The sequence below is a fragment of the Centruroides vittatus genome, unplaced genomic scaffold (assembly GCF_030686945.1).
Source record: "Centruroides vittatus isolate TY-2023 unplaced genomic scaffold, ASM3068694v2 contig_484, whole genome shotgun sequence".
Taxonomy (NCBI): domain Eukaryota; kingdom Metazoa; phylum Arthropoda; class Arachnida; order Scorpiones; family Buthidae; genus Centruroides; species Centruroides vittatus.
The window spans coordinates 36,346-57,828 of record NW_027122274.1 but is presented as its reverse complement, the minus strand read 5'-3'; the positions used below and the strand labels follow the sequence as shown (position 1 = coordinate 57,828).

At 30.4% G+C, this 21,483-nt stretch overlaps 1 protein-coding gene across 1 annotated transcript in view; it reads left to right on the top strand.

Moving 5' to 3' along the window:
• AP-2alpha (adaptor protein complex 2, subunit alpha) overlaps nucleotides 1–17,107 on the top strand; it is an 86,658-nt gene extending 69,551 nt beyond the window's left edge. The window contains exons 18-25 of the mRNA XM_067273588.1: nucleotides 2,355–2,519; nucleotides 2,922–3,154; nucleotides 3,216–3,388; nucleotides 3,541–3,664; nucleotides 12,041–12,157; nucleotides 12,246–12,315; nucleotides 12,385–12,519; nucleotides 16,156–17,107. Coding sequence (XP_067129689.1) covers nucleotides 2,355–2,519; nucleotides 2,922–3,154; nucleotides 3,216–3,388; nucleotides 3,541–3,664; nucleotides 12,041–12,157; nucleotides 12,246–12,315; nucleotides 12,385–12,519; nucleotides 16,156–16,233 — 1,095 coding nt within the window. The 3' untranslated portion in view covers nucleotides 16,234–17,107. The remainder of the gene's footprint in view (nucleotides 1–2,354; nucleotides 2,520–2,921; nucleotides 3,155–3,215; nucleotides 3,389–3,540; nucleotides 3,665–12,040; nucleotides 12,158–12,245; nucleotides 12,316–12,384; nucleotides 12,520–16,155) is intronic.
• The last annotated feature ends 4,376 nt before the right edge of the window (nucleotides 17,108–21,483 follow it).

Sequence of the window (21,483 nt, the reverse complement as noted above, 5' to 3'; positions counted from 1 at the left end):
TGATTAAAAATTCTTTTGGGTGCCATTATAAATGGTCTACAAAATATAAATTTTGTAATACCTAAATGCGAAAAATTAGAAATAATAGACTAAAAACTCACATGCAGTCCCTGTGTAACTAATTAACGTTGCGTAAAAGTGTAGTAACTGATGCAAGGTCCACGTGTGTACTGTCCAGAGAAAAGGAGTGTACTATAAAGAGAAGGGAAACTCAACAGTAAAAATGTCGCATGCTCGAGCCCCCAAAGATTGCTGACAAGTGGCGACAAATGCTCACCAATGCTCCAAGTGTATTATCCACCAATTAGAGAGTTAAACTATCGCAAAAATCCTCATAAGTGTGTCCACCCCCTGGTAGTTTCAAAGAGCCATTCAATTGGCGACACACTGCACTACCGCGCTCTATGTAGCAATGCACGACACGATGACAACACTGGTCGTGATGGCGTACACGAAACTAACTTGTTCAATATATTAAAAAAAAATTTTTTAAACTTTGCATCAACTTTACAAAATAAAGGACAAAATGCCTATTTTAGAAAATAAATAAAGTTAGAGGACAGAGCAGTGAAATAAAGGACTGTCCTCTTAAATAAAGGACTGTCCTCTTAAATAAAGGATGTATGGTCACCTTAGTTATAGTGTATGCTGATATAAAATGAATTAACCAGACTGTTACTCTCCAAACTGATCTTAACTTGTTGTCTGACCTATTTGAAAAGCCAACCTAAAAATCAATATTCGAAAACTGCTATGTGCTATTCATTAAACATGAATTGCCTTTCAACTTATTTGCTAATTGTAAATAAATATCAAATCTTTAAATGATCTTGTCATCATTTTTGACAAGCTTACTTTCAAATGCCACATAATACTGTAATTAAATTTTTTGCTATTTGACGCACATTCTGTGGTGTTTTTTCTCTACCCTTTATCCTTAAAATTTTATTACATTCCATCTTCTACATCATCTTTCAATTTATTATAGAGTATTGCTTACTGATCTATACTATGGCTGCCCTTTCCCTTCTGGACAAAATTTCTAAAGAACTTACAGAATTTATTTAAAGTAAGATATATTTTAACTTGCTTTTTACTCATCCAAGTATTGTTAGGTCAAGATTGAGATTCCCCTTATTTAATGAACATATTAAATATTTTATTATACTATAATGTCGTGTGTTCAATTAGCTTCATTTCAGTTTCCTTACGAAACTTGCAACATTCCATCCATCCATCTATTTTAGACTATCATTATCTCAGATTCTATTTCTGTTGCATCTCTCAAAATACCAATATTTTGAATTCTTACTCCATGTTGATTTCTATCATTTTAAGAAGGCTGGTAAAGGATTACTATATAATTTTTTTTTTATCTTGTGCTTTATTTATTATACCTTTTATTATTTATGTATTTGTTTGGGGGTTTTATTGTTTGTGAGGAGGAGATCCATTGTCAAATATTTCCTACTGTAAATAAGATAGATGTTCTGACTTCTATTTGCTTCCACTCAACAAATTAGATATATTTAAATGGCTTGACCAATATTTGTTTTTTAAGTCAAAATGACTAATAGATTTTGTTTGTGACTTGCCACAGGAAAACATTGAAACAAAGTTTAAGTTTTTATGGTAAATATTACTATAGATTCAATTCCACTAAAGTTGACTTTCAATGCTTGTCCACCACCACTAAAATAGTGATTGCTGTGAATGAAATGGGTGTTTATTCATTGAACCAAAGTCAAAATGAAGTCATTAATGGCATCTACAGAAACAAGAAATACTGAAAAGCTAAAAATATTTAGTGGGGGGGAAATTGAAAATATGTAGGATACATGTAAAATAGAAATCTTTTCAAAAGTAGTTGTGCTACATGTATCTAACTCTTAATTGAATACATGGTTAGGGAAAAGACAGATTTACATAATTATCAAGAGACAAGGCTTATTCTTTGTGTAGGGGTGAATTTTTAAATAAATTGTAAAGGCTAATAACAAGTAATTTTGCCTAATCCCACTCAAGATATTACAACTCCCTCTATCTCCCCACTTCCTTGACCTTCAACTATCAAAATTTAATAACATTAATGCCCCATGTATAAAAATAAACCTGCCAAGTTCTAAAATTTTTGATTTATCCAGTTCTGAGAAGATTGGAAATAGATGTGCACACAGTTTTGTAAGGGTTACATTTTTAGGCTCCTTGCATGTCAAGGTCAAGAAATGCAAAGAAGCAGTAAAAATTTGATCTATCACCATATTTTTTATGTTAGAATATAACAGCTGGGAAAATAAAAATACAAGAACTGTAAAATCTGTCTTATGGTATTACTCATTAATGATGTTTTTCAGGCAACAGTTTTGGAAGAAATGCCTCCATTCCCTGAACGAGAATCTTCCATATTGGCCGTACTGAAAAAAAAGAAACCTGGAATGACAGAAGCACCGACAAAAGAACATCAATCACCTTCTGCAATTGTTAATACTGTTGGCCATACTGGTGATTTGGTTAATTCGGTATGATTTATCATTGTCTATATCTTAATACTTGTAAAATTTATTTAGAACAATTTTTAATTTTAATTACAAACGTATCAATTGTCTAATTAAATTTTTACAAAAGTTTATTTCTTTATATTAAAATATTGTCGTCATGAAATTTCTATTTCTTTTCAACTTGAATATTTTCTTGGTGATGATTACTTTTAGTATCTATCACATGTAATAAAATTTACATATAAAGATGCCTAAACATTGATATCAAGCATTCTCTATAATTCAAGATAAAAATTGAGGAAATGAAACAAAATTCAATAAGGATATACTGTGTTATTATTTTTTCCATTTGAATTTTAAAATAATTAGAATAAGATCTTATAATGGAATAAAATAAGATTACAATAACAATTTTAATTTTAGGTGCCAGCTCCAACAGTCAATGCTACAATGGATCTTTTAGGACTGTCAGGTGAAAATGCTAACCAGTCGGCTGCAAACTTCTCAAATCCACCCACAAATAATGCAGGTGGAATGGATCTTCTCGTTGATGTATTTGGTGATTCAATAGGCTCTCCACCAAATTCTACTGTTCCGTCAACACCTCCAGAAACTGCTAGCGGCATTATTGTCAGTAACGAAGAAGGATTGAAAAGGTAACATTTTAAATTTAACACACCTTTTTATTACTTTAATTTTAATAAACTTTCTTTTCAGATTATTGTGCAAACAGAATGGGGTTATGTTTGAGAATGATCTGATTCAGATAGGAATTAAAACAGAATATCGTAAAAATCTTGGACGAGTGGGTATATTCTATGGTAATAAAACTTCTTTCCAACTTCAAAGCTTCTTGCCAAATATATCGACACCAGGAGAACTTTCTAACAGTATCCTTTAAGAACAATTTTTTTAGTTTTGTTTTCCTCATGAAACAGTAAATAATTGTTTTGTACTTTTATATGTAAATACAAAAATAAAACTTAAGAAAATTATATATATATATTATGCTTAAAAAAATGAATTTCCTTAATGTTTTTAGAATTAAATATTCAGGTGAAACCTGTAGAAACTGTTATTGATGTAGGTGCTCAAGTTCAGCAATTGTTGAATGTAGAATGTATTGATGAATTTATTGAGCTCCCAATATTAGTTATCCAGTTTGTGTGAGTTTTATCAATAATTTGTTAGAAGAAATTTAAATTTTTTTACTTTATGAAAATTTTGGGCAAGGTTTAACAATTAAGTTTCAGGACTGAATTTAGAAGAAACCACAAATTAGAATGTAAAAGTTTGTTTATAAACTAATATTTTTCACTTGCTCATTGCACTGTTGGAAATACTTTTTAAAGTTAGCAGTAAATTTATTTCTTGTATAATCTTGTTTGTCTGATCTTTGGAACAAATTTTGTAAGGAATGATTGATTCTCTTGCAAGCAGTTTACACAAGATGATTGGTAACATAGGAACAATAAAGCATTTATTTAGGTTTTAGTTAATATTTGTTTTAAGTAAAATTTTTTTCAGAACCTAACTATTAACAGCAAACAATCCAATTGACATAAACCGGTTTAATTAGTTGTCATGGCCAACTTGAATTTTAGTACTAGATTGCTTACTGCTTTCAATTAGTTGTGTCCTTTGAACTTAGCATAAAGTTGCTATTGAGAACAAATCATACAGGGGCACTTCTTTTGATGGAAAAAAAAATTATTTTCTATAATTTAGAATAGATATGCATTTTGAGCTCTATGCCCCTCTTCAGTCCTTAGTTTTGACCAATATATATAATACATTCTGTAATTTCTTACATATTTTATTAAATTATATTTAACATGCGTGTACAAAAAATTTTCAAAATATAATTATGTAAAAATAATTATGGTGACAGGCGAATAACTAATTAAAACCATGGGGTAAAATAAGTAAACTTTATTTACTTACTTTTAAACATTTTTTAAAATACTTTATCTTACCTTCATACTATTATAGTTTAACTGAAGATCCAACATTAAACATACATGAAAGCTTAGAAAAAATGGTTAAAAATTTAAAAATCTAATTTCAATGTAAACAAATTTAATATACTAGATTATAACTAGAGAATACCCAGGCTCAACATCAGAGTAAAAACCAAAATAAGTGAATTATACCATTCACTAGTTGACATTAAATTTTATGTACTTTACAACTTAGAGAAATTCCTTAAAATTAAACTAACAAGGGAACTGTCGGAGTGTCATCTAATAGATTTTAATAAAATTTAGTTAATAATTATGTTAAAACTATACAAACTCTATGATAAATTTCTAGTATTCACTAAAAGTGTTAATCAGAGTTATTAGCAATCAAATGTCATACTATTTTATAGTAGTTTAACACAAATATGCAAATTTTTAGAAGTGAAATGGTCGCGGAGGAAGACGGCGATATTACATTTAGAATAAATGCTGGAATTTTCAGAAATGGGAGAAGAATTAATAAAATTTAGTTTAATTACGTTAAAAGTATACAAACTCTATATTAAATTTGTAATGTTTACTAAAAGTGTTAATCAGGATTAATAGCAATCAAATGTCGTACTATTTTATAGTAGTTTAACACAAATATGAAAATTTTTAGTAGTGAAAGGGTCGCGGAGGAAGATACAGTAATACCTCGATTTTCGTTGACTTTGGTTTTCGTCATTTTTTGCAAAAAAATTGCCTCGGATTTCGTCGGAGTGTCACATGATCTCGTTGCTAATTTTGCGAAAACAAAGAGCGACCCACGCATTTTTCTGCTAACAAGTCATCGTGGCGGTGTTTGCTGTACAAGCATTACTCCGCGCGTCTAGCCAAACAATTCCATTGCTTCCATTCTTTTTAGTTCCATCGTGGGACCAAAGAAAGTTTCCAGAGCCAGTAGCCCTTCGAACAAGGCCAGGAACACGATCGAGTTGAAGGAAATCATTAAAAAATACGTGACCGGCATTAAGATTGCTGAAATCGGTCGCATGTACTGTACGGGAAGTCGGCATCCACGATAAGTTTCGTTGTGGCGAAAAAGGAAGCAAAAAGGAGGCTAATGTAGCGAAAGGCGTAAATGTGCTAATGAAACAGAGACCGCAAACAATTGAAGAGGCCGAACAGTTATTATTAATTTCGATCAATCAAAAACAGTTAGATGGCGATTCTGTTTCGGAGACCATTGTATTAGTTTTTTATACTCATTTTATATTAATTTCTTAATTTTTTTTAGTATTAAACACTACGAAAACAGAGGTATCACTGTATTACATTTACAGAGTAGAAGAAGGAAATAGGAACTCAATAAGGAAACTCAAATAAATATTATAAAAGATTAGATATATATACTAGTTTAACAATGAAATTTAATATAAAAGTATTGATAGAATAAATATAAAGAAAACAATCGAAACGTAATAAATAAATACATTTTAATAGATATATTTAAAAGTTATTATATTCACAAATTATTAGATGGGCAACTATTTACATGATATTTTTCAACAAAGCAAAATAAACAAAGAATCTGTTGGCATCGTGCACATTTAACAAATCGAAGATTTTCACAATTACTCTCGACACAATTTAAACTGTCAGTGTTTAAAAAAGAAAAACAAACTTGTTTTACATTTAAGAATTGACACTTTTCATTTATGAGTCCAGAAGCGAACCATGCATGTTTAATCAAATTATTAAATATTGGCGCAGATAATTGATGATGAAGAATCGAATGGAATTTTATAATGCCATTTCTAGTTGTCCAAAACAATTTCATCGAAGAATCATTACAGAATAATTGTATAGCATTTAAAATTTCTTTAGCTAAAAGTTTTGTCTATGAAATCCGACATCTAAAGGTTGGCATATAGACGTACAGTACACTTTGGTGGAATAATTAATGTTTCGCATGAATTTTGATTTGTAGATGTTTGAAATACTGTATTATAAATATTAATATTTGTTTGTCCACTCCATGAGTCAATTATTAATAAAGAGTTTTCTGTTATATTTGGAGATAATATGTCTTTTACATAGTTTGTAATAATTGCTGTAGATAATTTGCCAGATGAGCTAGCTGTAACAGTTACGTTTGGGGCATTGAACAGCGATGCTTGAACTCTAGGTCCAAAGGTTCCATGAGCCTCTTGTAAGCAAATAAATACATTACCTACAACTTGTCCGTTAGCATTAACTGAATATTGAACAGTGTAGGAATGCGTAACTTTATTACTTGGAGAATGTGCAAATCCAATAGTGTTTTTTTCTCCTTTATATGAAAGTGTTCTTGGTGAAATCATTTCGTATGAAAAACCACACTGATCCGTATTGAATATGAAGTTACGTAAATAAGATGGCAATAAATTTTTTACTGTTGTTTGAAATTGCGCAGCTTTTACTAAAATATCCTTTTCGTTCACTATTTCTGTTTTATTTACAAGTTTTGTAATCTTTCGAGATACTAATCTATATTCTTTTTTAAATTTTGCAACCGAAGAATCACTAGCTGTAAATTTAATTGAACTATTCAGTTGAAGAAATTTCTGTAATGCCCATATTTTTAATTGATTTCCTTTAACAATTTTATAGCTGCCTCAAGCTTTGTCAAACATTTGTGTAGTATGTTCTTTAATGATTTTTAACATTTCAATTCTATGCTTTCGAGATTTAAATTGTTTTTCCCATTTATATAAATCACTAAAACGTTTTAATTCTTTAGCAGAAACTGTAATGTGTGTACAGCGGAAACTGTAATGTGTGTAATTTCCATTTTGGGTGTTTCTTATGCAAGTTAAGAATTTCTTCTTTTCGTTTTGTTGAGATTATATTCTTATCGAATTTTTCATCATCTGAATATCCTGATTCACAGTCAGTGTCTGCATTATCAATTTCTTTCTCTAGAAGCAGACATGTTATTTTATTATCTGAAATAGGCCTATCTATAATCAAATTATTATTTTCCATCTGACAAAACTCTTCGTCATCTCTACTTACATAACTACTTAAAATATCGCTAAATGCATTAAAAAGCAGTTTGGCTACCTGTTTATCAACGTCTGAAATATTAGGCCTACAAATATTTCTGTAGGCCAAACATTATCACATAAACGTTTAAATTCTGCTATAATGTTTTGAATATTTACATTTAATTCTCCCATTTTCGAAAACTACAATTTATTCATGAATGTAATAGCGCCGTCTTTCTCCGCGACCCGTTTCACTACTAAAAATTTGCATATTTGTGTTAACACTTTTAGTAAACATTACAAATTTGATATAAAGTTTGTATACTTTCTACGTAATTAAACTAAATTTTATTAATTCTTCTCCCATTTTCGAAAATTCCAGAATTTATTCTAAATGTAATATCACCGTCTTCCTCCCCGACCCTTTCACTTCTAAAAATTTGCATATTTGTGTTAAATCACTATAAAATAGTACGACATTTGATTGCTAATAACTCTGATTAACACTTTTAGTGAATACTAGAAATTTGTCATAGAGTTTGTATACTTTTAACGTAATTATTAACTAAATTTTATTAAAATCTATTAGATGACACTCCGACAGTTCCCTTGTAAGTATATTTGATAATTCAATCAATAGTATTAAAAATACTGACCAGTTTATTGAAAACCTCCAAAAATTTAGTATAAATAAAGATATTAGAATGTTGAGCCTGAATATAAAAAATATGTACAGTACCCTTCTATCTATAAAAAGTTTATAATAGATGCATTACATAGTTTAAAATGTGACAAATGGATAACTCAAATTGTTGAATTTGTTTTAGTTAATAAGTATTTTATTTGTAACTGTAATTTTTTAGGTAGATGGCATCTTTATGGACTCTTGCATTGGTCCAAAACTTGAACTTTGCATGATAAAAATTGATGACGTTATCAAAAATCTTTTCAGTGTAATTTTTTATGATTTGTTATGTTGACAACTGCTTTGTTGTTTATAACATAAAATTAACCAACCTACAAATTATACTTCAATACACCATTAATATCCAAAATAATACATGTTTTGAAATAGAAAATAAAAATAAAGGCAGATATATAAAAAAAGAACATATTGAATGTGTGTAAACAAAATTAAATTACATACAAGTGATAGTGGATCAAAACAGAAATCAAGCAGACATACCACATTTTTAATTAAATAACTACCCTAACAAAATTATTAACAAATGGCTATATAATTATGCTATAAAACAATTGATACCTAAAACACAAATAATAAACTAGATTATACCTCGATAGCTTTGAAAATATCCAGAAAATATTAACACCATATATTATTAATCTAGTCTCCCCACTGAATAACAAATTCAAATTTCTTAAAAAATCAAAGAACCAATTAATAGTAAAATAGATGTATTGTTTAATAATTTAGTTTACACTTTCACTTGTATGTGTCAACCAAAATATTACTTAGGTGAGATGAGTAGAATGTTAAAAATTAGAATAAGAGAGCATATAAGGGCTGTGAAGTATAATTACACCAACTCAGCAGTTGCCGCACACTGCAATCATGCCTGTTACGAGATCTCACTTGACAACATCAAAATTATTGAATTAAACAAAATTTATAGAATGAATTTAAACACTGGCATTATCATCAATGAGATCTGTCAACCATTACTACCAAAATAAGGACAGTCCATTTTAAGATGTTCTTCTTCCCTCTCCCCTTTTAATCCACTGTATTGTAGAAAGGATCAGACTTCCTGATAAGATGAAAAAGCTTTCACTATGTTTTTAACCAGCTTTCACTGGTTTTAAGGATTTTGTTTCTACCTTTATTAGTCAAATTTTTTATACATTTTCACCAAAGTATTTTTATTTTTACAGGTATACCCTCTTATTTTTAACATTTTATCATATTTATTTACTTTTTAATTTATTTCAGTTTTACTTATTTTTACCCCACAGTTTTAATTAGTTATTCTAGCTGTCACTATAATTATTTTTAGGTAATTATATTTTGAAAATTTTTTGTAATGAAGGTTAAATATAATTTAATACATTCTATAATTTCTTATATAGTTTTTACTGATATACATAATAAAATAAGGACTGAAGAGGGGCATAAAGCCTGAAATGCATACCCATTCAAAATTATAGAAGAAAAATCTACTTTTTTTTCCTTATTAAAAGGAGTGTTCTTGTATAATTTGTTATCAATAACAACTTTACACTAAGTTTCAAAGGACAAACATCTTGAATTTTGTTTTAATGTTATGTTTAAAATGAATCACAGCCTAAACTTAAATGCCAAACTTCATAACTTTAAAAATATTACATTAAAAAAAATAACTTAAAATCTGCTTATATATTCAAATTTACTTTAATTCACTAGAGTGAAAATGTCCCCAAAAAAATTATTTTAATGATTTCATATCAGGCAAACTGAAATTTTACAAATTTCAATGAAAAATGAAGTCAATTATTTAATTATATTCTTGTATTAGCTATATTCTTGAAATTTTAATACATTTTGCTTAAAAATTTGCATAATTTATCAATTCTAAGTTCAGAAAATTATATAAAATTAAAATTATATGCACCATGTCTATTTAATAAAAGTTTTCAGTTGGAGAGTAATAGTTTTAAGATGCTAAAATAAAATTATCATCATTAAACTAAATATATTTGTAGTTTAATAATATATTTATTATATATATTATCTGAAACCTGAGTAATGATTACATTGATTGCTGAAATTAGCATGTTTTCATTATATATACTTTTGTGTGTGTAAGTATATAAAAATCTCATTTCAGACTTCATTCCCCTTTCTATCTTTATATATGTTGAGAACTATTTCTTTGCTATATGCTTTCACGACTATTCTAAATTTTATGCCATTCTTATCAATTTTTTTGTTTTATATTGAATATTAAAAATATAATTATGAAAATAACCTAAATATTGGCTAATTTTGATATCTGCAAAACATCGCTAAATTAAATATTTTGTCAACTTTAGATAGGAGTATTATCATAATGATAAAATTTATAAAAAATCAGCACACTATAATCTATTATACATAATTCTACTAAGATCTTATACATTAGATCCAAAATTATGTATAAACTGTTCCCATACTAATACCATCTAATTGTCTAAAGAAATTTCCTGATTTAAAGTAATTGTTACAATATTTTATTGGCTCTGTTGACCATAGTTTAAAAACTAAATATAAAAGTGTTTTCAATTTTACTCCACTTTATTGAAGGGTATGTTGAGACTGTCTAAAATTAGTAACAGAATTTTAATAGTAACTTGGCACAAAAGTGAGACTAAGAATTAAACCTAGAAAAACTATTATTTTTTCTAAACTATTAAAACTGTTATTAAATCTTCAAATGAATTATTTTTGACTTCAGTTACATTTAATTTTTTAATAAAATACAGTGGTGCCTCATACTTCAAACTTAATTCAAAGTTCAATGATTCATTCTAGGAGGTCAATTAAAGTCCAAAGTAATTTTTTTTCCCATAAGAAATAATGGAAAGCAAATTCATTCATTTCCTGATGTCAAACAACACCCATTTGGATACACTTAAAACTGAAAATATATGTTATTTAATGTAAAGTTTTGGCTAGAAATAAATATAATACCTTTTCTTGCAATATATCTAATAATCAATGGTGTATTTGGAACGTAACAAGCCCTGGGCGAAGACCAAGTAACAATAGTATATTAGTGCTGTTGACTTTTTTTTTAAGGCAGAGAAATTTTTTACTCCAAATGGCACTGCTGGTAATAGACAGATGTCGTCATCTCTCGAAATACAATATCCTTTTTTATTTCGCTGTCCATAGCCCGACACGTCTTCCACGACCATCTTGTATTATCTCATGCACGTGAGATTGTGGGATCTCTTATGACTGGATCTAGTTTCAAGAACTCTCTTGAATCGATCATGATTAAACCTCGTTTCGGTCGAGCGAGATCACACCAAGGCATAGTCCCTGACCTTGCTCACAATCTAGATTGAAATGCTTGGTGTGAATGGGGTATAAGGCTCTAGTTTAGTAGTATTACAGAGTATAATACGTATATTTTAATATATATTAAAAAAAAACAAAACCACTGAGAAATGTTTCGTGTGTTTAACAAGGTTTGGGAAACTGAAAATTTTAATAACGGACTCGGGCAAACCTGTGTGAACCCGCTGAATATCACCACTGCTGACAACCATCTAATTTATTACATTCTTATCTTCTGAACAGTAACATTTTTCTACCATGTTTGTTTAGAAAATAGTGTTCCTACCTTTACTGTAGTTGGTTTTAAACTGTTCAGCATAACTAAATATTTGAATTTTATTCTAGGTGATATTGAGTGTTAGGTTTCTACACCTTTATTCAAAAATAAACTAAGTTATGCTTATAAACAAAGTACTTATTCTGGTCTTTTTCTTATCTTACTATTTTTAACATTGATATATTTTAAGTTGGTTTTTTAAATATTTAAAAAAAAAACTGCATGTGATTACAAAGAAATTAAATTGATTTCAGCTATTGTGGTGCACAGCAGAAGTTGACATTGAAGTTACCAGTAACCATTAATAAGTTCATTGAACCTACAGTTATGAATTCAGAAGCATTTTTCACACGATGGAAAAATTTGAGCAAGTAAGTTGATTTCAGAAATGAAATAATTTTTAATACACAATAAATTTTTCACGGGGAATTTTATTAACATTTTTATTAAATCTTTTAGTCCATGTCAAGAATCACAAAAAATATTCAAGGCAAAATATCCTATGGATGCAGATTCCATTAAGACTAAGGTAAATATTAAAATGATTTACTTTTAGTCATTGATTATAGTTAGTCACAAATACATTTTACCTTTGCAGTTGTTGGGATTCGGCACTCAAGTTTTAGATGGAATTGATCCAAACCCAGATAACGTTGTAGGTGCAGGAATTGTAAATACCCGTACACTCCAGATTGGGTGTTTATTGAGGCTAGAACCTAACCGTCAAGCACAGGTAACTTTATTATAATAATCTTTAGGATGGACTGTGTCAGAAAAGATTAGTTTTTACATATGTAAAAACTTTAAGTATTCCATTATTGTAGAGTACATAATGGCAACTATTATGTGCTACTAACAATTGGAAATAGTTTGGATGAGGCCTAAGCATGATTCTGAAAAACTTTTACACACACTTTTAATACTTTTAATATAAGATATTTCTAACTTCTTATTTTATTTTGGTTTATGAGTTCCATCTACTGCTTATTTTTCTCATTTCCTTTGTTCAGATATCTCCTGTTCTATTCTCTTATGTGATTAGATAGTAACTATTTTATAATTTCCTTTATATAATAATTTTAATATTTAATAAACTTGTCAGCTTTTACCTTTTCATCAATATTGAATTTTCAGTTTTTTTATGACCCAATCCAAACCTTTTGGTTTTCATTTGATCAACACTAGAAATCCATCTTCATTACCATTTCTAATTTCTCATTGTTACATGCAGAATGTTTTGACAGTTGAGCTTATATATTAATCATTCTGTTGTGTGTCACAACACTGAATTAGACTTCTATCTTTATGCCATCTATAACTTTTACAAAAAATTGATTTTGAATACAGTTTTTTTTAACATACAGCATTCACTTCCAACATTTTGGAATATTCTATAGTCTTCATCTTTATTTCTTCCAACACACATTTATTATATTTGGTTTTATCCAAACTTGTGTATAATTTATTATATACATTTCCATTAAATTTCTGAACATAAAATCATTACTTTCTGGTCTTTAAGAAATAAGGACACTTATTTGTTTTTGAGATGTCCATTAGTTTATTTTTTTAATCCTGGTTTCATAAAACTAGCTATTGTAGTGGTGGTTGATATTCCACATTTTTGCAGTAATGCTAATATATAAAATCTCTATAAAATTCCTTTTGAAAATCTTTAACATTTATTAGTTCAATATAGATATGTCAAATTGCATAAAGTTTGTAATAAAAGTTTATAATAGTTCTAGTGATAAAGATATTAATGTAGCATAGTGGCATCACATTACAGTAGATCCTCACTTTAACAGACTAATTTGAGGATGTTGTTACAAAAGTCTGTTAAATTGAATGTGTTTTAAAAATACATACAGTAGACCCTCGATTATCCGGACTAATTGGGGATGAAGATAGTCCGGATAAAGAAAAATCCGGATAATCGAAAAATAATGCTGTACTGTATTTAAATCGTGACCAAATTTTCAAGAAACAAACGTTCGTTTTGAATTTGGACTATGACTGACCAGCACTAACACTGCCTATTGTTTAAAGGTCCTCTGGTAGTGCAAGAAGATGGATTTTATAAAATAAAAAGCAGTTGAAACTGTCAAATTTTTATTCATAAAAATGCAAACTATTTATTTTATGACGAGTAAAATTTTTTTGTCCCGTTCATGGCTTTTAAGTAATGCATAAATCTTCCAGGCCCCTCGGACCGCGAGGCTGTAGGCGGTGGCCCACGTTGCCCATGCCTTACATTGCCCTTGGCCATAGAAATGATGTAATTTGGATATAAATTATTTATAAATATGTATGTCGAGTTATATTTTTATTACGACACAAAATGTATTAAAAAGTTTAGCACCACTGTGCCCAGCGAGACGTTGTTGGGACAAAAAAAAGTTATGCATTCCATCACGTACATAAACAGTGTCGCAATCGCCAAGTCAAATCAGCAAATTCGTAAAATTTTTGTTTGTTTTGAACAATCCGGATAATCGAGGTTCTACTGTATTAATAACAAACTTAAAATATATTAGATTTATGTTGTAATATATGTGAATAAAATGTTTTGTAAATTGAATAATTTATATATATTATCAAAACATCTGTTAGGTTAATCTGTCATACTCTGTATTTCTGAAGATTTTTAAATACAGCTGTGGCAAACAGTAGAAATGGAGTGATTTTGAGTCCCATGCTGTATAACTCAAAACCATTTAGTAACAATTGAAATTAGCATAAAATAACAAAAGTACATCTTGTTTTATGAGAATTATCATAAGTTATGTGAGCAGCCTTTTCACAAGTTTAAGGTTATTGTTTGATTAGCATCTTTTGGAATGATTTGTCCATATTTCTTAAGTGATAAAAGGCTGTGAAAGTTAACATTTTGTATGTAAACTTTATCTGTTACATTTAAAAACATTTAATACCTGCTGCTGATTTTGAGTTTTTCATTAAAAATTGAACTGAAACTCAAAACAATCAAAATTGTTTCAGACTATTGATGTCAGATATTGAATGTTTTAGCTTACATTTGATGATTTACTGGAATAGATTTTCATCTAAATTTCTATTATATAGTTCTTTATTTGGGATCATCTGCTATCTCCTATCAGAATCTTTGTATAGCAATACACTTTAAATTCTAATATTTCTTAGAATATCTCTAAGTCTTGTACCATATAACACAGTAAGAAAAGAGGATGTTTCAAAATTTATTTGAACTAATTGATTTTGCTTTTTCAGAAGTTATTTATTGTTTGTAGGTTCATTTTATCTGGATTCTGCATCTATCACAGGTTACTTTGTTTCCAAGTTAAGTAAACTCATTAACATTTTCAAACTTTAGTTCAAGTTTTCAAGTTTTTTTGATATTTCTAATCAGTCCATTTCTTTTCTTTATTTAATACATATACCAGTCTTTCATTTTCTTCAATAAAAGTGTTATCAGCACATGGTAAATTATTCATTTCTATCTCATGAATCAAAATAAACTTTTTAATTTTCATACTTTTTAAGTCGGTGAGATCAGTGCCTTTGCATCTGAGGCAAAATGGTTGCTGCCTTTGCTTTTAGGCTTCTAGCACTAGCATTCTTGTATGAACCATTTATAAACAATATTATAAACAATATTAATGTATTTACAGGACTTCATTCTATTCAGATTTTTTCTTTTGAATATTGACATTTGACTGCTCATTTTACTACTTGAGGCAGTCATGTCATTACTTCACCCACCAAACTAGCCTGTCTGAGATCATTATATTGAACTCACATCAAAGTGTGTTATGTAGTTGATTCCTTTTTAGTTAGGTCAGACTGAGCAATTAGGGATGTTAGACAGAAAGATTTCTACATTTTTGTGATCTGATTTTTGTGAAAAAATTTGCATCTTTCCACTTGATATTTTGGAGGTTTTGATTACTGCCTCATGTTAAGTTTGATTACTTTGTCTTTTGTCAGGGGCTTTTGTTAAATATTGTTTTATGTAAAATTTATAAGTTAAACAAAGTAATTGGTTTATATTCTTAATTTCATTTGTATTGATTTAGTTGATATTTTTTCTGTTAGTAATGATTTCCTTCAATTTATAATAATATGCTATTAATTATGTAACATCTTTATAAAAGTTTGTCAATTTCTTTAACTTGAAACCAGTGTTGTACCAATATCTATCTAGCCTCTAGTTTTTTGGTGTGTGTCTGTGTGTCTGTTTAAATCTTATGATTTTACTCAATGGTTTACTTTAAGAAATAGTAAATATACTAATAGTAAATAGTAAACTATAAAAAACTATAAATAGTAAATATATAAAAAAATCTTTTTATAAGATACTGAACAAATCCTTTTTTTTTTCTTTTTTTAGATGTATCGTTTAACAATAAGAACAAGTAAAGAAGCTGTTTCAAAACAGTTATGCGAACTTCTCCATGAGCAGTTCTAATATTTTTTTTATTTGCTCTTCCAATGGTTAAAATAATTAATGAATATAGACTGCCAAAGCCATGTTAAACAACAAGGCCAAACATAAGGTTACCAACCAAATCTGAATAACAAATTTTTGTTCTAAATCCAAAAATTCTCAAAACAATTTTGTATATAGTTATGTGTATTATGGAAACACTTGTTTATTTACATAGATATGCCTATAGTTTTCTTTGTTTACATTTAAAACAAATCATATAGACCTATATATTGGTAATTATGGTGTGACAATTTTAAACTTTTTTCAAAGCCTGGAGTATTTAATCTCCAGCAACAAATCTCCACTAGGATCTGTAGCCTTTCGTGATTTCTTGTGAAACTTAACCATTGGATAAAATTTTGAATAAGTTCTGATGAAATTTATTTATTTTTTCAAACGGATGGACCTTCCTCCTCCAACACGTTGGCAAATGCTGTTTTCAGTTGGAATATTGTTCATGATTTTTGTTAATTTCATAAGTCTTTTGTAAATGCTGCAAGTAAATTCACTCATACTAACTTAGATAACTTTTAAGTAGTGACCATTCACAAAGCTTCTTCTCTTACTTTATTCTTTGCATGATTGAGATTTTTTTTAACTAGTAAAACAAAAACAACAAAAATGAACTGTTTGGCATAATACACTGCAGACATTCCTCAGTTCTATATTAAATTGTTTTATGGAATATTTGTATAATAACATGCTGCATATCAGAAATTGAAGTGATATTCATCTGTAAACGTGAACATTATGATTGTAAATTGAGGAAAAACATTCCTAATGCTGTGTTGTCAATTGTTAGGATTAATTATGGTTTATGGCAACAGCAATAAATGTTATTGTATGACATGCAGTTTAGTAATTACTGTGTAAATAAATTCCCACAAGAACACACTGTCAGCTTGTTATTGCTATGTTAAATACTGAAAAATTCTTTAAAAACTATGTTATGGTTTATAGTTAAAACACATGAAATTTAAACGTACTTGAATTTTAATAAATAAAAATTAGATATTAAATATGAAATCAGAGTATCATATGTAATTTAAAAAAATACATCAAAAATACTACTAAAAATAATACAAATTGAAGATCAAACACAATAAAACTGTTTTCCTATGGTTGGAAAGGATTTATTGACACTAGCAGAAATGTTAATTAAGACTAAAATTTAGCCAACAAATAAAACTTGAGATTATATACCTTGACACTCCAGTTTTGGTTTCAGTAACAGCAAAATTATGAAAAATTTTTGTTTACTTAATAAACCATAAATTAGATTATGCATTGTAGCATATTTATAGTAAAAATAACTTAGAGATTTTATAATTTTTCTTAGCTCTGGGAATGGAACATAAAACTTGTAATGCATGAAAATCAAACAATAACTTTCAGATATATTTAGGAACATATTAAAGTCAGTGATTGATTGTAATCGTGCTATATAATTGTTCAAAAAACAATATTAAACAAATATTTAGAATATTTCTTATCCATTGTCATGCAGTAAAGATGTTTACAATATAGTCGGTTTTCCCAAACTGGTTCCATTCTATTTTTATCTTAATTTTGAGAGAATTTATTCAACTTTTCATAATTTTCTATAAATTATCCAAAAAAAAAAAAAAAAAATTCAAATAGATTTATTCAGAATTCATATTGCAACATACTGGATGACCAAGTGGTTAAGGTGTTGGCTTCAAGGGAAGATACAGGGATGGGTTGCTGCCATAATTGCTAGGTTGGCCTACCATTCTGGGGACCTGGAATGAATCTATGGGTCAAACCCATAATAAGTGATTTAAAAAGACACTTGTTCCTGCAGGGCAAAAAAAGTGACTGTTTATAACCAGTGATTTGTTTTGTAATAATCATTTGCAGTTTGTTTTTATTGAGTGGAGCCTAAATAAACCTCTGCATAAGTCAGTGTTTTCCCTGTGAGCAAAGTTTAAAACCAATAGCACCACCACTAAATGATTTTTTTGCAAACACAATTCGGCAAGGCGGATGTGACTAAGTCAGAATTTTGAAATTCGCTATTTGGACTAAGATATTCAAAGTCAAAATTGATCATGCACTAAATGCTAGTTGAGTTTCTGATGGCTGTCAAATATTGCTGCTCGACAATTTATATGGATCTTAAAATTTTGTCTTTACAACAGACATTTAACATAAACAGTCTATGGCTCATGTGCACGTTTCAACTAGTTGCTGGAGTTTGTAGACTCCTGGTTGCACGTGGGTGTTTTAAATGTTTCTTGATGTTTCAGTTACAACATTGGACATGTAGGTTCTGGGAAGAGACCGTACGATACACGTTTTAAACTACTTCAGACGACATTGATTAAAAGCATATCACAGCATCTTCTCTTGTGAAAATGAAAATCCGATGCTAATGAAGCTGTTTTGTAGAAAATAACTAGTAATTTTTAATTAAAAATATGGCTGATCATGGATATTCTATTAAAAATGTCATGATCAGCCATATTTTACTAGTGGATTCATTATAACGGTATCTTGCAATAATACTAATAACTTGAAATCAGCATAACTACTATTCTGCTAATATGGAATGATATTGAGTGATATTACTTCAACTCTCAATAGTTAACACATGTACTGTATGATATGATTTACTCCATTTTGAAGTTGTGCTTGTAGGAACATTGACTTCCACGTAACGCATTAGGTACCTTTATAGCTCTGCCATATGGGCACTACTAAGAGGGCTTTTTATCAAGCCCACTGTGGGTTTGGCCAGCCCCACAATGGATGGGCCAAAAGGACATAAAACTAAGGAATTTTTTCTAATAGGGCGATCTGTCCCTATGAAAAACTTCCTGGTTTTCAACCCATCCAGATTTGATCCTGGATCCCCAAAACAATGGTTTGCCACCTTTAATCGCTCGGCCATCTAACAGGTCAATGAGAAGATACCATATTTACCCGATTGCAAGTTGACCTTTTTTTTTTAATTTTTTCGTGGTTCAAAAAAGGTCCCTCGGCTTACAATTGGTATCATTAATACGGTCCGTAAAGTAGATGACGCTCTTTACCGACATAATCGAAAGCTCTGTAAAATATCGCCAGAAGTTTTCACGAATTTTGTATGCGCGCGTGGAAAAGAGTTTCTAGAGAAGTCGTCACTGGTACATTTAAAGTGTTCGATCCTGAATGCGCTTTATGTCCCAGATGATGTGTACGAAGAGAGCGACAAAGAATCAAATAACGATGAATTTGAATCATCTGACACCGGCAAATGAACAATTAAATGGTGTAAAGTATAATCCTTATGTTTGAATAATAAAATTACATATTTTTTTTGTTTTCGATTTCCTGAGGTTGGCTTATAATAGAATAAATACTGTATGATCTAGAGTAGAGTTCAACAAAGCTGAGTTAATGTCTTGACAGGCAAGCCGTGCTGTGAATTTGGACCAGAGCTGAACTGGGGTGTGTTGCAGCAAAGCCATTTTTTAAATTACATCTATTATAATAGCGGATGCAGTGGCAATCCTAAACTTAGAGACCTATTCCTTACTCATTGAGGAATACAACTACAGTATGACGGTAGATGAAAAGTTACTGACCTAATCAGGAAACACTTAAAACAGTGCCAGTCTTACTCTCCATGAAGTGTGATGCCTTATGCCATTTGTGCTCCAATTTCGCGAAATATTCGTAAAAAATTGACCTGTGTGTGTCATTACGTCTGTCGTTACAGTATCGTCATTCGGAAACTGAACTTCCATATGGCATTTTCATTGTTGGGAAAAGATGGGAAGTGAATAGTGCTAAATGTGGTAAACATCAAGGATATTACAATATCTTAAAGGCACATCTGTCAATTTTAACTCTGTATCCTGTGGGCACAAAGGGCCTCTTTCTAGCAAGTTCATTATGGGTTCGGCCAGACCCACAATGGGGCGGCCGGGTGGTGAGGGACGGGGCCCAACATCTCCGGACTGACAGCCACCTTAAAAATCCTGGGACTTTTTCCAACCTGTCTGAATCGATCCCGGGTCCCCAGAGTGGACCCGGGATCGATTCGGACCACTTTGACCGCTCTGCTGGATGGCCGAGAGGTCAAAGTGGCAACCTAGCGCTCTGGGGACCCGGAATCGATCCGGACGGGTCCAAAAATCTCCAGGATTTTTCGGGGTGTGGTCCCTCACCACCTGCCCGCCCCATTATGGGTTCGACCATGCCTGGATTTGCTAGAAAGAGGCCCTCTTAGTGCCCAAAGAGCGGAAAGAGTTTAAAAAAAAGACAACCCCTCTGCCATGCGGCCGTTCGCATCTGTCAATTGTGTGGCGGGTCTAGTATGCCTTGTGGCTAAGCGCATTGTTTTAATGGAAAAGATCCGCTCTTATTTTCCCGAACTTTTTGATTATATCCAGCAATTTCGCTGAATTGCACTGCATAAAATTTTATATGTACGAATTCATAGACCGAAAACTTCTAACACTGGTGGGTGAGCCTTGAAACGCCGCCTATTTACAATTTACTACTTTTTTTTAATCTCTTTCCGCCCTGTGGGCACTAAGAGGGCCTCTTTTAGTAGGCCCATTATAGGTTCGGCCAGGCCCACAATAGGGCGACCGGGTGGTGAGGGACGGGGCCCGACATATCCGAACGGACCACCCCCCGAAAAATTCCTGGGGATTATTCGACCCGTTCGGATTCGATCCCGGGTCCCCCAGAGCGGTAAGCTGCCACCTTTACCGCTCGGCCATCCGGCCGTCTGTCTGTGACGCCTAAATAGGGGCCAGTTTATAGACCTCCCGGAAAGCAGATCGCTCAAGTGTTGCGTTGCCATAACTAAAAAATAAAAAAATACTTCCTCAAAACAACATTTTTAAGAAATTAAATACAAGATAGCGTTTTTCTCTTTTTAATTACTTGTACAGTACCTATGATTTATTGTCTAAAGAAATCATTAATGACAACCAGAGCCAATTATAAATTTGAAAAATGTGATTTTGTAAGTATAGTTCAAGACGTTAATACGAAAATTTAAATTTTTTGATGCACTGTTTAAACGTTCATGTGGTTTTCACTTTTATCAAATAATAATAATAAATAGAATCTCAAAAAGTTGATCTTGAATGTAAAACTGAGCCTGCTCAGTAGATGGAATGTGCAATGAAAACAAGAAACCGCGAATTTCCTAGACTAAAACGACCGGATTAACTGGGACAGTCCCGGATTTAGAAAAATGCCCTGGAT